The sequence below is a fragment of the Manacus vitellinus genome, unplaced genomic scaffold (genome assembly GCF_001715985.3).
Source record: "Manacus vitellinus isolate BGI_N305 unplaced genomic scaffold, ASM171598v3 scaffold_12_pilon, whole genome shotgun sequence".
NCBI lineage: Eukaryota > Metazoa > Chordata > Aves > Passeriformes > Pipridae > Manacus > Manacus vitellinus.
Window position 1 is genome coordinate 13,743,499 of NW_021938949.1, and position 16,749 is coordinate 13,760,247.

At 37.6% G+C, this 16,749-nt stretch overlaps 1 protein-coding gene across 1 annotated transcript in view; it reads left to right on the forward strand.

The window, feature by feature from the left end:
- The window catches only part of GRIN2A (glutamate ionotropic receptor NMDA type subunit 2A), a 165,149-nt gene that overhangs the window by 109,665 nt on the left and 38,735 nt on the right, over positions 1-16,749 (forward strand). The window contains exons 4-8 of the mRNA XM_008921736.4: positions 2,015-2,220; positions 3,677-3,845; positions 3,970-4,123; positions 8,593-8,718; positions 11,317-11,546. Coding sequence (XP_008919984.2) covers positions 2,015-2,220; positions 3,677-3,845; positions 3,970-4,123; positions 8,593-8,718; positions 11,317-11,546 — 885 coding nt within the window. The remainder of the gene's footprint in view (positions 1-2,014; positions 2,221-3,676; positions 3,846-3,969; positions 4,124-8,592; positions 8,719-11,316; positions 11,547-16,749) is intronic.

A 16,749-nucleotide genomic window follows, 5' to 3' on the forward strand; every position in this document is an offset into this window, starting at 1 on the left:
ATCCAGCTGTTTAAAAATATCATTATATCCTCCTCAGACCAATAAAAAGGAGTTATTCCGGTCGAAGTAAGAAGGAGTATCATGATTTCTCTTCTAACAGCACCCAAGCAGTGGGTATGTTTTTGGTAGGATCAGGTGACCTCCCTGAGGTGGGCAGCCTGTGTTCCTGCTGTCTGTGTGACAGCAGTACAGGCGCAGGGGGTGGCTGGCAGAGGGATGTGCTTCAGGATCAGGCGGATCTGCCTCCTCACGGCTCCCGGATGGAGGGGTTTGGGAAGGCAGGTGACTGCAGCCCTGACCACACATATGCCATCATGTTTCGTTTCTTGATGGTTGGAACAGGCACATTTTCCACCTCTGAAATCCCTTGTATTCCTTGGCACGTCTGCTGTTTGACTGAAGCACTGCTCTGGCTGGAATTCTCCCCATCCCAGATGGCCGTGGAGTATTTAGGGCTGTGAGTGACACCGTGTAAGCTCACATAAACCAGCACACATTGCTGTGACTGCCATTATATACTAGAGATTGATGATTAAACTATTTTTACAATAACTCTGCCTCATGCAGAGTTAAATGGATAGAAACAAGAGGTTTGTTTCCCTTTGTCTGGAATAGTTGGTCTCACAAAGGCTTCATCCACTGTGTTTTGGTTAGATTTCATACTAGCATTGTACATATATCCTACAATCAATTCCCATTGATTTAAGTGAGAATTCCTAATTCCCTTGAGATATTTTGGATTTCCTGATTTAAGTGTGTAGGGATTTGGCATTTTATGCCTCCTACATTGAAGTTCAGCAAAACATCTTGACTTATAAACAGGATGGAAAGGAAACTGCAAAGGTTATGTGCTTACATGCTTCCCTAAATAGGAATAGATATAAATCATGTTCTTTGGGAATTTTTATGATTCATTTTCTAGTCTTTAAAGACAGGAGGTAGGTGATTTTTTTTTAATTTTTTTTTAGGACCTGAGTCTCTCATTGTGCTGTCAATTCCCACCATTTTCCTTCAAAAAATAATGTTTTAACAGTCTCATGTTAATGTTGTTATTTGTTTAGCTTAAGCGACTCAAGAATTATTAAAATGCATTAGGTTATAAATTATGTGGATTGCTAGCTCATTTCTATTATCTGTCATCCGATAAAACATGTAATTAGATTTATGGATAAGAAGTAGTTAAAACACAATTTGAGGAAGAAAATGCTAGACTTTTAAAAATGTTTGAATTGTACACTCCTTTCTGGTGATCTGGAAGTAGAAAGAAACATAGGTTAATTTGGAAGGGATAATTTATAATAGTAAATAAACAGGAAATTTTAATGTAAAGTGGAATATGCTTTTTTAAACCTACCCAAGAGCTGGCATTACCTAAAGCAGAATAAAATACATTGTTTCTAATAAGAACTATTTCTAATAGAATGTCTTACTACAAACGTGGTTTGGCCTGGGTCAGGTGCAATGAAAAGGCTGGAAAAAAAGGCTTTCACAATGTTTTTTCAAGCTCTAAATATAGAAGAGTCTTCTCTTTTGGGAAGATACAGAAATGGCATTATGATATTTTGGTTATCAGTCAGATGTGTGTGTGGGATGGATTAGGGTTTGATTTTTTTTGGGGGGGGGATTGTTGAGAACTTTTTCCTTATTACTTCAAATGGGTCCTGATTACAAAGGGAGCATCTGTTTGCTGTTCTGGCTAAAATGGAAACGATGCATATCAAATTTCAGTGCACCTATAGCCAGGTGATAAGTAGTGTTAACTGATGACATCTAGTCTTTATAAAACAGTTAACTTAAAATAATGTTACTTTATTTGTCTTTACCACAGTGCATTTTCTTGCTTCATGAAATTAGTAAGAAGTTCTAAATTAATTTTGAGCTAAAAAAACCCCCCAAAGCAACTGCCCTGGCAGTGTAATTTCCTGTACCTGCATCCCAGCACGTTTAAGATTTGACCCCATTTGTCAAACCCCAAGCAAGCAGCTTCAGCAGCCTGTGGATCTTGGCCTTGCAGGTGGGGAAGTGGGAGAACAACTCCCTGAGCCTGAAGTACTCGGTGTGGCCGCGGTACAGCTCCTTCGCAGACAGCGACCCCGACGACAACCACCTGAGCATTGTCACCCTGGAGGAGGCTCCCTTTGTCATCGTGGAGGACGTGGACCCTTTGATGGAGAGCTGCCAAAAAAACACCGTGCCGTGCCGAAAATTTGTCAGGCTGAAGTGAGTAAATGCCCAGCATTCCTTTTTTCTGAGTGCAAAATACATTTCCCCTGGTTTCTCGTGAATTATTTTCTTCCCTTCTTTGGCTGTATAATTGTTCTCTGATAATCTGCTGCTCTTTTTATCTCACTTCCTCTCTTTGCTATTCCTTTGGTGTTTCATGTCCTCTTTCTTTTTCCCTTTCCCACACGGTGTGCTCTTGTTTGCACATCTTCCTTTTTAAAAAGTGGAAAGGTTCTGGTTATACACATGCAAGTCACGTTGAATTAACGACAAGATAGTAAGTTTATAGTAAATTCAAAGTCAATGAGAATTAGCCCTTTTCAGTCATATGAAAGAAGACTGTGTTCTAGAATGGGGCTGTTTTAATGAGTCCTCTTCCAATTGTTTCCAGTTATGTTGAGATACGCCTGTTTTCATTAGTCTTTAACAATTTGAGAATGTCTCCCAATGAAAATCTATGTTTATGCTGAAATGTGGTAGAGGTTAAACTACTCCAGCATAAAATACCACTGTGACTTACCACTGAGAGACAAGTTCCCTGCTTTTATTGCTCCATAACTTTGAAGCAGTCATTAGAAATCAGTGGAAAAGGTTTCACTGAGCATTTATCAGGGGTGTTTCACCTGTTCTCTGCTTTGCTCTGCGTATTTATGAACTGAATATAATAACAGCAGGTTTTTTACTGAGCAGGTGTCAGGGAATATGATGCATGTTTCTCAGGAGTCCCAGAGACTGCTAAATGATTGTGCACATTCTTCCTCAAGTCCAGAGAAATTTTTTTTTCTGACATAACTGTACTTAGTCAGGTTCTAAACTAGTTTTATTTTAATTTTGAATTCTTTCAAAGGCGGTAAAATACTGCCTTGGCTACTGAAGATGCTTATACTAAAATGTTGTAGAGGTCACAAAATGAGCATTTCAGAAAAAAAGGGAGAGGGAAAGGCTACGTCATTGCACTCAAAGGTGGCCTGAAATTCACCTTCTCAAAGTGCAGGAAAAAGTGCACTTTGAGAAGATGCATCCACTTTCAGTACAGTGAACTGCTGTGCCTTTTTATAGCTTACATGTGCTTTAATTACTAAATGACATGTAGTGTGATGTCTTGAGAGTAAAAGTAATAAATGATTAATCTAATCCTAAGAGAGAGATTAGTAAAAGGAGACTATGGCTTGATGGAGAAGTGCAGTGTGTTAGGCTGGATAGTGCAGCAGCAATCATGTCATACAAGGTAACATTATCTCTGTCTCATCAAGCAGCTACATTATGATTAGTAAAAGCTGCAAACACCATATATTTATAAAAGCATCCTGTGGATTATTTCTCTGTTGACTCAGAAAAACATGTCCACTCACAAGTATGACAAAATGTTGTTTCACAGCATGCTGAATCCTGTTGTTGTGGTGCTTCTGTTTTTCCTAGCAGGAATATTTATGTGTCTCTTCTCTGTTGACAGCAACAAAACTAATGAGGGAACTAACGTGAAGAAGTGCTGCAAAGGATTCTGCATTGATATCTTGAAGAAGTTGTCTAAAACTGTCAAGTTCACATATGACCTGTATTTAGTGACCAACGGGAAACACGGCAAAAAAGTCAATAATGTGTGGAATGGGATGATTGGTGAAGTAAGTTCTGTTTGGTGAAAGGGCTCTCTGGCAAGAGCTTAGCAACGTTTGGGTTGAGTTGTTTTGGAGAGCCGAGGTGTTCTGTGCTGAGTGACGTTGGTGGTGTGTTCTCTGTGTGGATCAGGTGGTGTATCACCGGGCAGTGATGGCCGTGGGGTCCCTCACCATCAACGAGGAGCGCTCTGAGGTCGTCGACTTCTCGGTGCCGTTTGTTGAGACTGGGATCAGCGTCATGGTGTCACGGAGCAACGGCACAGTGTCGCCATCTGCTTTCCTAGGTATGATTCTCCAACCCACCCACATCATTTAATTGCATTTCTGTAGAGTTTGCTTGGTTTTAATTGTTTAAGATACATAGTGCATTGACACGTTTCTGTCAAGTTTTGGATTTTACATTAGGAAGGTTGTACCACGGTGATGTGCTGATTAACATGATTATTGACACATGAAGATAATGCTGTTGGTTTCAGATGCTTTAAGTGAAACCCAATGCTAGTGATTTCAATATGAAATTCAAAGAATCCCCCAAAATCTTCAGTTGGTAGAATTACATCCTCAAACCTGCTTCCTTACAAACTAATTTATGCTTGGTTAGCCCACTATAATTGGTTTAATTATATCTTTAGATATAACCTGAAAGGTAATTTGACAGTAGTTACCTCTTACTTCTGAATACCCCACTACTGCACTGGAGAGCTGAGTGTTTTCTCCATTCATGCAGCTGAACAGTGGAGAGATGCAGCAAAGAAATGAAAGGCTGGGCAGAGAGGAGGTGGGATGTAAAGGAACTAAGACTTTGGATTTCTTTTCTTACATATTTCTTGTTTCAGTTGTGCAGTTCTCCTTTCATTATTTCTCTCTCCTCCTCTTTTAGTGTTTATGGTTTACTTTAGCATTTGGTGGGTGGCCTGAATTTACCTGAAGCTGAAAAGAGAATGAACCATGAGGCGGATCAGAAGTGCCTGGAATGCTGTTATATTCCTGGGCCCAGTATTTTTGAAGATATCTTTTACAGAAAAATAGTGCTAGTGACACTAAAATTATTAAGTGGAAAACTGAAAGATGAGTGTGTTCCAGATCTCTGATGGAACAGTTCAGTGTGTTCAGGTCCACTGGGTCAACAGTGGGGCTGTTTCTAGATTGCAGAGTGGAAGATTTTCACCTCCACTGAAACTCCTTATAACCATTGAGGAACAGATTGGTCGTGTAGTATCAGCTACAAGCAGGCAAATAATTGGGTTTTCTTGCACAAGAATTATCATTTCACCACAGAGCTTTTTTTTCTCATCTCTGTTCCATAAAAGCACATTACAGAGATGATGCAAGTAAATATAACACAGTGAGTAATCAAATAACTTCTCAGATGTGGTGATACCTAAGCAGGTTTTGTCAGTGTTTGATATGAATGAAAGACTTTTAAGTGAAATTGCAAGAGATTCTACTTGTAATGAAAATACTCAAATAGTATATTTTCTTTTATCTAAGTTATTGAGTTGTAAAATTCATTTTTTAAATTGCAGTTTCAGTATGTTGAAATTATCCTTTGAAATATGCGTATTGGGGGTGTTTTCTAAATGTGCTGCAAGTGCAGTTATTATTTTCTCTTTTACTTATCTCTTAAAAACCTGTTTATGGTCACCATCAAAAGAGAGGCTGCTTTTGCATTTTTCACAGGAACATAGTTATTAGATTTCTAAATGCATTTAATGTTATTAGTTTAGTTGGGCATACGTGTAACCCAAAAGCAAAAATAACCCCTTCTTATAAAGCTCTATAGAATAGCATTACTTTGGAAGAAATTTGATTTACTGCACCAATAAATCAAGTCTGTGCTCTCAAAAGTATGTAGTGGTTTTTCAGACCTAGATGAAGCTGCCAGTTTGCTGGAATTGCGTAGTAGTAAAATGTTTTGCCTTGCAAAATAGTATCAGGGAGATCCTGAATTTATTCACAGACTGATTTCATTTCAATTAAGTGAATGTCTAAGAATACAGTCATCTTACATAATTCCTTTAAAGGACTTTTTAAAATCTGTCAAATACAATATTATTTCTTTAAAATAGCACTTGATTAAAGTTCCTGAAGTATCTGGGTTTGTGAATTGTTTCTGTGAGTGTAGACAAGTACAGGGTTTTGTGGGACTAGATTTTCCACTCAGTTGTTGTGTCCAATAGATCTGAGTAACTGATGGGCTGTGACAGCTTCTTCCTCATCATCTGCCGTGTTCTGATTCTGGAGTGTCTCCTTCAAATGAGAGTTTTGTCCACATTAAAACATTTTCACATTGTACTAGAATTCATACATACTAGATCCACAAATAATTTTTTAAATGATTTTCTGGCGGTTTGGTTCAACTTTATATAAGCAGACAAACTATGGGAAACCTCAAATCTCATTTTCTATATTTTTCAGAGGGAGAGAGTTCATAGGTGAGATCAGTTTTATTTTCTGGAGGCATTGGTGGAACAGAAAATCTATGCCCCTTGTTATTTAATATTTTCTTTGAGTGTTGGTTTTGGTGGTGGGAGGTAAAACTCAGAGACATCTTTTTCCTTGATCAATATTCTCCATTGTCAGTCATTTGAAATGTACACTGGCAAGTCATATATTAGTATTTTTCTGCCATATCATAGCTTTACTGAAAGCTCTTTTAAAACCTGATGCTTGCCTGAGGGAAGTTCTCTTTCTGTCCTTTGAGAATCAAAGAACAGTGCTGAATGTGTAATTGGATCTCTGATATGACAGAAAAATCGACTTTGTTATTCAATTGATTCTGTACTTGTTCAGTCTTACTGCTTGCTATTCTAAATAGCTTTTTGTTTTCCTATTGCTTCTTTTAATCCTCCACCTCATTACCAGACTCCTTAAATTATTAAAGAGCAATCTGCTTAAATTGTTGTTTATACCTCACTTTTGCACACTGGCTTGTTTTGCCCTTTGCCTTGTTTAGATTTTGACAAATTACCGCTGCTGTTTCTACACTGTTGCTTTTGATAAGGGTTTTATCAGCCTTGCTTTCTTCTTTGAGGGTGCTGTCAAAATTGTATGGTAATTCTATGTGAATTTCAATTTAATCCAGTTAATATCTGAATTCATAAAATATTTGTTAGACTGCATTTGGCTGCATAATGTCCTTTCCCTGCCTGCATCTTAGCAGAACTTTCTCTGCCTTTTACAAATTCTGTTGTTTTCCTAACTTACTACTGTCTCCCCAATAAATAATTATAGCAATTGAAAGAACTTCATATTCAGCCTTAAAAAATAAAATAATTAATTAAAACAAATGCTGCTCCTTCACTTTACCTCAAAACCAGAAGGAGAACAGTTCAGTTTAGAATTTCCCTGCCTTGCCTTTTTAGTTACTATCCAAAATCACCAGTGGAGATATTTGGCATTTGGTCTTGTCTTAGTTCCAAAATTCTGGAGAAATTGTAGCACAGACAAAAGATCTCATCAGTTTTCTAAGGCTGGGCACAAATTCTTGCCTTTCATTCTAGTTCTGGATGAGTCAGTCATGCTAACTGGGGCAAGGCTCAGACTGAGCTCCCACACCTCAGCTCTCAGTCACAGTCCTTTCCTGCAGTGATGGGAGAAATTTCAGTGGTTCTAATCTTAATTTGAATTCAAAGAATGAAGCAGTTAGGAGAGAGGACTTGCTTTAGCTTTCATAAACAGGTAAAGCATTGGAACACAATAATTTGTTGTAATTCCAAGTGTCTTGATTCTATACTAACCAGAAACAGTATACTAAGATTTATTTTGTCACACTTCAGAGCACACTCACATTTGCATTATTTACCCAAATTATGATATAAAATGCCCCCACATATGGTGACCTGATAAAGAGATATTACCTTACCATGCAAATCTTTTTTAAATATATCCTTATACCCCAGGGACTCCTGAAATGACAGAGAATTTGTGATTGGGAAAGATGAAATTTGAGAACTTTGTGTTATCACATACTGTTACCACACTCAATCCTTTCAAAAAGTTGGTGCTTAGTCTGGTGTTTGAAACCACTTTTAATTTTGTTCTCCAACCTACTTCTTTTACTTAATTATGGTTTTTCTGTCTTTCAAACTGACATTCAGTTTTCCATAAAACCCTTTTGATTTCAGTAATTTGCTCCCAGATGAGAATGAGACATTCAAAAGTATGTGTTTGCAATTGATAAAAACATCATCTTCACTGCAGGTAGATGAAAGTGAACATGGAGAAAAGAAAATTCTGAAGCAGAAACATTTAGTTTGAATGCAAGTGTTTGTCTTTCTTCCTCTAACACTTTTTGTAGGAGAGAAAATGAGAGAGAAGTCTACTTCACTGAATTACCAAATGTATTAAACATATGCTTAATTGCTTTTGCTTTGCAGAAAAACAGTCATACTGGTTGGACAGTTCTGGTGATAAATGTGTATAACATGGCATGAATGGAAATAGGCAACCTGACTGTGGACTGAATAAGCAGTGACTCAAACCAGTGATGTGCCACTCAGTGTCAAAGAAAAGCCTGCAGCCTTTGGTTTTGAATTGCAGCTTACATTTAAGCTTTTGACTTTATGGATTTTGTGTCTATATACTAATAGCAGTTCATTATGTATTGCTGCTTAGTTATTTGCTAGCATTTTGGTTGGGAAAAGCTAATTTAAAGGAAGCTGCTGGGCTTGCCTAAGCAAAGACATTAGAATTCTTGTGCTGCGACTGGTTTAATGAACTGTTTCTGTTTCTCTTGTCTGTTTTGCTGCAGAACCTTTTAGTGCTTCTGTCTGGGTGATGATGTTTGTGATGCTTCTCATCGTGTCTGCCATGGCTGTCTTTATATTTGAGTACTTCAGTCCTGTAGGATATAACAGGAACTTAGCACAAGGGAGAGGTAAGATTTGCATTTTACACAACCCCTCGGCTATGAAAAATCATGTATTTCCCATCCCTTGCCCATCATCTTTTCAAATAAACATAACATAGGAATAAAACAGTGGAAGTAGCTATGAAACCATGTATGTTCTTCATTTAAAGTGTGATTTTTTGAGAGCATATATGCTCATGTTTGTACTCCAGTTCACTGGAATAAAGACATATGGAAGGGTAAGTGATATCAGCTGTATTCAGGCAGTGTTTGGTTAGTTCACTGTATCAGCTGTAAAGGGCAGCTTAAAAAAGCATTGGAATAGGTTCTAGTCCTGACTACTATGGTGAGTTCAGAGAAATTTATCTAAACTTCTGTGTTCTAGTGGATAATTTGGAAAAATAATGGTTCCCTTGTACATAGTTTTATGTAGTCCCTATAAAAAGTCAGATGAGCTCAGCCCTGAAATGAGGCCAATGTCAGAACAGCATCAGTCCTTTCTGTGTAATATCCATGGCTATAGAAGGTTCATTTTCAAAACAGATTTAATACAGAGCTTGCCTTTCTCAATGAAAGATGCAGTTACATATTATTATATACAACTTTGACCCAAGAATGAGGATTCCATGTCTTGCAATGCCCTCATCCTTCCATTACTTGACTGACATTTGAGAATGCAACCTTTGTTTTAATTTCTAAATTGTTCTTGCCTTGTTTTATAACAAGAGATCTTCCAGCTTGGTGAACACAGTTCTGGGCACTATTAAAAGCTAATGGTTTCTTCTAGATTATGGCTGGCTTGTTCCCTGAAAAAGGGGATTATTGCAATGTCCAGATGTTATCATTTTAATAAGATGGTAAATGTGTAACCTCTGTCCCAAATAAACACTGCTGAAAAAGGGGAACTCAAAGGTGAATATACACACTGAGTATCCAGGGGCTTGGCTATTCTCTTCTGTGCCACCTCAAGTGCCAGAACTGATTATGTAGTGTACTTACAGCTACAAGGTCATGTTATGGCACTGGACCATCCTAACTGAGCTCCAGATACTTCCCACTAAGCCAGATGCCATTAATTTTAAACATGGGAAGCTTAAAACAAAGGGGAATCTTCATGTAGATGCCTCCTTTCTCTAGGCACTTTTGGCAGGATGAAACTCAATGTTAATACAATCTCCAGTGACATAAACAGAACTTTATACTGCTTTCTTGGCATATGCTTTCCCTAACATTATTGCTCAGAAAAATACATATTGTCCTTGTATCAGTTCAGTCCTAAATGTATCTAGAAGATGGTTTCATAAACCAAAAATCAGCTCCATTGTGTTTATTTTACTGGGCTCTGTCTTCCTAGTGCTGCTGCAGAATAGAAGGAGGATAATCTAAGATGTAGTGCTTGACTTCATAGTGAAATATTTGCACTGTCTAGAGAGCATTTCTGCTGAAGTGAGAACATACACTGACTATACTCACTTATGGTTTTGTTACTTCAATAATAACTGAATTATTATTAAAGTAAATTTTAGTTAAACTAACAGCTAAATCTGAGTTTGTAATGTGCATCCCCTTGGATAAAGGGGCAGGGCAGGGAAGGAGTTGATTTTACAGGTGTCTGCATCAGACCTTATTGACTGAATTACAATTTAATTGAAAGGAGATAATTATAAATTGGTCAAATGAGTCACAGTCAGGGGAGGCCTGTTTCTCTCCATTGAGTGTAAAGGGAGTTTAGATGATGAGCCTCTGTGATTAGTGCACTGTACTTACCTAGAGCTGGGTGAGAATAAACTGCCCTTTATTCTCATAGGGCTCTACAAACCAGGCCTTTTGAGTGGATAATGGCATTGCTAATTCTAATTCTAATTGCAAATTCTGGCCCTATGTGAGAATGAGGGAGTGTGCTGACCACTTGCTTTGGGGTGAATTAGAACATGACTGAAAACAGGAATAGCAATAATTGCAGAAGGGACTAGCTGGGACAGGATTTTACCTGCAATGCCAACACATTTGGAGCCACAGAACTGACTCTGAACATGAGAGACAACCAGAGCCTGGTTTGCTCTGAACTGCAGCACAAAACAGGTCCTCCTTTGTGCTGTCTTTATGATTTATGCTCTGAGTACAAAGGTGCTTAAAAGTAGGTGACATATTCACACACTTTGATCTTAAATATGCTTACATAATGTTCAAAAAGCATAATGTTGGAACTCTGGAGGTGATAAAAATAATTTGGATAAGAAAAGTACTAGAATTGAATCATTAAGACTTAAACCTCCAGTTTTCCATTTCACTTGTCTGCTGGCACAGAAGACTGACAGGGCTGATACTGTGGCACACACCTTACTGCAAGAGATACACTAGTTTACTTCTCCTCCAAACCTTTGCTTTCCATTTTCTTTTTAAAACTTTTGAACCCCATGCCACATAGAAAAATGTTGAATTATTTTTTAAAAATGTGGAAATTAATATCATTACAACAGAGGCACCTATGGTGAGTCCTGTGATTCCATTGGGGGTACAGTGAATATGTACTGAAATATTTTTTTAACCCTGTCTCTGAGTAATGTGTTGTTTATACAGGGGATAGTGCCAAGGTTTATTTTAACTGCTTTTCTGCAATTGCAGATCCCCATGGCCCATCCTTTACCATTGGAAAGGCGGTGTGGTTACTGTGGGGTTTGGTCTTCAACAACTCTGTGCCTGTGCAAAACCCCAAGGGGACAACGAGTAAAATCATGGTGTCGGTTTGGGCTTTCTTTGCTGTCATTTTTCTGGCCAGTTATACTGCCAACTTAGCTGCCTTTATGATTCAAGAGGAATTTGTTGACCAAGTGACTGGACTGAGTGATAAAAAGGTAGGTCTTGAGCTCAAAGGATGTCAGTGTCCATTCTTCACAGTCCTCTGTACTTTGTGATAAAAAATCTGAGCAAGATAAACTCAAATTGGATGGTTTCATTCACCTTTTATTAAGAAACTATGACCCAAAGCATGAAAATACCAGGCTGCTTTCAAAGTCTTTGAGTTGCCTATTCAAAAGTAACTGCATTTATTTTGTGGTGGAAATCAATCACTTTCTGATTAAAAGGAATGTATTAGCAATATAGAAAAACTTGGAAAATTGTGTGAAATATTAGCAATATATTAATAGACAAAATATTAATAAATCCAGAAACTGTCTAGTAATTCTCAGAAGCCAATTAATGCTCCTGAAAATATGTCTTTTTGTATCTCTATGTGCTGTGCAATGAAATGATAGAAATAGTTCACATTTAAAGTGGCATCAGTATAAATAAATAAAGAGGAATGATAACAATGATACGTATTGTCTCTGGATGTTTGAATGTTTTCCTTGTATAAAATGCAAGAATAAATAGGAAAAATAGATAAGAAAATTTGGCAGTTTGTGTTATCACATTAAAGAGAGATGTAACTTGCAAATGATAAGGCACAGAATTTTGATGTGTATGTGGAAGACATTTTTCTAATTCAAAAACTTCTGGCAGAACTTCACTTTGAGCAGCAGCCTTATAGTTCACTTAAACTCAAGTTTCACATAGACTGTTAAATAATAAATATTCTTATTTTTTATATTGTCGTAGATAGGCTGAACTTTCTTCTAATGAAGAAACTCTTCCCAGATCTTTGTACTTGGGAATTTAATCAATAGTCTTATAAATCAGCAGCCTAGCAATTACTTCTTTTTTTATTTCATTTCTGTGACTGTTCTGTAATAGTGATATTGCACAGAGGGATTGAAGTCTATTTGCAGAATTATTGTTGTGATGGATATACACAATATACGTGAAGAGTGTGCTGTTGTCAAGTCTGTGCCCAGTTGTTTTAAAATTAATCCAAATATTGACATTAGGAAGGAATATGTAAATACAGTGTAGCCCAGGGGATGACTTCACAAGGGATTTTTCTCAAAGAAAAGAAAATAAAAGAAATTGTTATTCAAAAAAAGGCAATGGCCCAGATAGCCTCCTGTCTGTCTTTTTTGTTTTAACTGCTTTTTATGACCAGCCTTTGATTGATTGCCTGGAATATCAAAGCATGAATTGCAAGCATGGCTAGAGGAATGACAGATGAAAAGAAACAAAAAATTACACTAGTTTTGTTTTCATTAAGTTGTGTTGTCATAAAACATTTGATAGAGTGTGAAGGGGGTTACATACACCTCTATTTTAAGAGAGCATTCTTAGAAGAGACAAATAAAAGGTGTTTTCTCTTGAGGATTAAAAAAAATGGATTTGAGAAACGTCTTTCTCCTGTTTGTGAGAAAGTACAGAGCGTTTTCCTGGGCAGTCTGGGTTTTGGCAGGCTTTGGCCTGCACCTGGCTCAGCAGTGGGGTTCAGGTCTGACAGTGCACCCTCAGCTCCCCCTCTTTGGCTCTTTGCCACTCCCCCATGGGCTGGGAAAGGTCAGCATTTGTGCTGTAGCTTTTGCCTAATAACTGCCTGAGTTCTGTCCTTTTTCTGCTCTGTCTGCTAAGGAGAATTTTATTTCAGCAAAAAGCAGAATGAAAATGTAAAAATACTTGAATCAGAGAATACCATCTGGTTTTGTGTGGTCTGCTGATCATTTATTTGATCTGCCTCCTTTGTTTTTACTTTTCAGCTCTTCAAACTTTGCCTGAAGCTCATAGAGATAAGTCAGGGGAGCCATGCCTTTTCTGATTAAACAAGTCAGAAGTCCAGAAAAACAATGATCTATTTCTGAACACTCTTCTTGTCGTACACAGGTTTTACCTCCTCCAAGATCCTGAGGTTTCTCAGATTTAAAAAATTTGAATAATTAAGGATAATTTATGGGAATATAATCTGATTGGTATTAAATTATATTTCTCCCCTCCTTGCCTTGTTGCTGCAGTGCTGTTAGCAGGAGAAAACTTCAGGAATTTAGGATTTTGCTGTTGTTCAGAAGAGAACTCTGTCCCTTGCAGCAAGCAAAGCACTCACATGCAAAGGCCAGTGAGAAGGGCCAGAAGTATGTGTGTAATCAGTTTGGAATAAGTGATATCTGAAAGTCCATTAAATTAAAAAAAATAAAAATAAAAATTACTCTTTTGGGCTGGCAAATCAGTTTGCTATTCTTTATTCTCCCCCTCTCCCATTTTTTCCACTGCCACACCTGAAGAGTCAGGCTCTCCTATCAATACAATGAAGTATTCCCACTTAGAGATACTGGGTTTTCTCAGCGTTTCAGTATTTTTTTTCCAGCTCCCCATATGATAGACTATAGAGAAAAATCAGGGAAAAAATCCTTCTCTCTGAGCAGTCATTCCTGACTCTCAGCATTCAATATCCTCCCATTCAGGAAATGTGTTACACTCTGGACACCTGATAACGTGCTGTTTATTCCTCGGTGCTTTAAGACCTCTTCATAGTTTCCTCAACCTTTGAAATGTTGCTAATGAATTCCTGAATGCCATGTCATCCAGAAATACATGGCACAGCATGTACTGGAGTTACTAGGGGTGGGTGTTCCTAAACTCAAATGATTCAGAAAATGAGGAGAAAATTATGTTTTGACGTTCCTCTTGTGTATGTAAAAGATTTTTAAAAGCTTTGTCTTCGTAGAAAGGTACAGAAAATGAGTCCAAAGTATCCAGCAAAGCTGACATTTCTTACTTTTGAGACCATTTGTACCTGTTACATGTAATGAGAGATAAGTTTACTAAGGGAGAGTAGGTAGCAATGGATGGAATTGTCCTGCAAAGTGTTTGTCTGCTGGGATTCCTCCACACTTTATTGCCTCACCTACATGTGGTCCAGGAGGTGTTCACCAACCTTAATAGGAAGCCATTTACAGGTTCTTTATTTTTGCAAGGTTCAGAGTATTCTTGTAACCTTGGCCTTATATTTTTGTGCACCAGGATGGCCCAAGTTCTGCAGTTACCTAGAGATACATCTGTGAAAATAGAGCAGGCCGAGACCAAAAGGCAGAATGGATGATGAGTGGTTGGGGTGACTCTCTTACCCCAACCCTTCTCACCACTACCCAATGTTAGACCTTTACAGTGCTTTTTGAGGGTGGTCAGATGTAGGCATTGACTGTATTTCAGTAACCAGTGATTATAATAACAGTCTTGGAATGAGTAATGGCTTTATTTTTCTAAGATCAGAAATCAGAATGTCAGTTTTCCATCTGGTAAAAGAAAGGAGGGGGTTCATATATGAGTGTTCTTCTGTCACTCCAAACGAGTTCCTGCTGCAGAGAGAGGTTATTTACTATTTTCTACTATTTTAGTAATGTTTTCCACAGTTCCTTAAAAAAAAAATCCAGAACCATAACAAACAGCTGCTCTGAACAGCAGCCTTTTCAGGCAAGCAAGTAAATCTTCAGATTTAGTCAGTATTGAATATTTGTGAAAGATCGCTTTGCTGGCTTAATGAAATTGTCAGTTTTATTAAGGCATCCAAATAAAATAAAAGCAAAGGGTTGGAGTTCTGTTGCCATGTGCAATAGTTCTGTTGGGTGGCACAGGATGGGGAGACAAGAACGGACTGGTTAGTCTTTAGAATAACAGTAGATCTCTCCACAGCTATGATTCAAGAAGGGGGCTTGTGCATTCAATTTAAGAATTTTGTTCATGATTTAAAAAAATTAGCATTCCAGAAAATGTCTAGGAAGAAAATTACTTCCTAGCAAACATGATGTATTTTGTTTCCCATCGTGGGACTTCAGGGAAATAGAATGCATGTGGGATCCTGATCCTTCTTTCTTTCTTGCCTCATGCCTGCCACATACATCTTTTTACTGCAGTCACAGAGCCCATGTGCTTCTCCAGGACGTGTCAGTTCACAGAGTATAAGTTTATTATTATTGATGAGAGCTTTATGCACTTTAGATATGAGTGCAGTGTTAGTAAAAAGATTTAAACCCTTTTCTTTCTTTACGAGTAGTCTGTGAGGAGTCAGAAGTAGCAGACAATGGTTTCAAAAAAATTATCTCCTTGTGGCTGTTAAAATTGGTTGGTGGTGCCAAGAAATTCCAGTCTCTAAATGGTGTTTGGAACTATTCATCTGCTTTTTATCTCTGTGACTCTTGAATGAAGTAGGGCTTTTTATTCCTCTCTGCTCTCCTGCAGAAATATTTTGTCTTCCTTGAATGTTCAATTTGGACAGATGTCTTGATTCTTTCAACTATTCCACGAGAGGAAACGCCTTCCAACATCTTAGATTCATATGAATGGTCTTGAAAAGTGAGAATATTCAGAAGGAAACTCCATTTCTCAATTACCAGAGTACTCCACCATCACCTCCCTGTTCCCCCAGGTCCCCTGCCATACCTCAGGATTGGGAACTGAGCTTGCAGAGTACTCACCACAACTGAATTTCCAAATAAATGTCAGAGATATGAGCAGCAGCAATTTTTAGAGGTCTTGAAACCGACAATGTTTCTTTAATTATTTTTTTCCCTTTCTATTGACTGAGAAATTTGACACAGATATTAGGAGATATTGGAAGTCATCTCAATACTTCAGAGATACATTAACTGTAGATTTAAATAAAGTTGATAGCAAGCTATATTTTTATCAGTAGAATCTCTGGACATATATTTAAAAGGAGGTTTTGTTTCAGTGCTGCATAATAAACTCAAAATAGGAGACAGCAAATATAGACTAAGAACCATGACTAGTGTACAGTGTAATTTTAGTGCATAGGTCAATTACTATGTGTAAAAGTAGTAGCAAAGTAATAATTTAAACAGTAAAGCTGTGAAAAGGGAAAATGAGAAAAGTAAGACATCTGCTAGCTAAACAAATAGAGAAAAATAGAGTTCGTTCCTTTATGCTTTGTCAAAATATGCTTAATTAAAATGAAGCATTTAATTGTAGTTCTGTAACAAGAAAATAGTGTTGCAGCAATAATTTCACAGTCAAGGTTTGATGGAATTGAAAATACTCCCAGGTTTTGTATAAGCCTATTTGTATTCTCTTTGCAAATTGGTACTGTATCTTGGGAATTCTTGATGCCCTGAGACCAAATGTTAAAAAGAGAAATATTTCATATGCAGCCCCAAAGGAATCAGCAACTGTATAAATATTATCGGT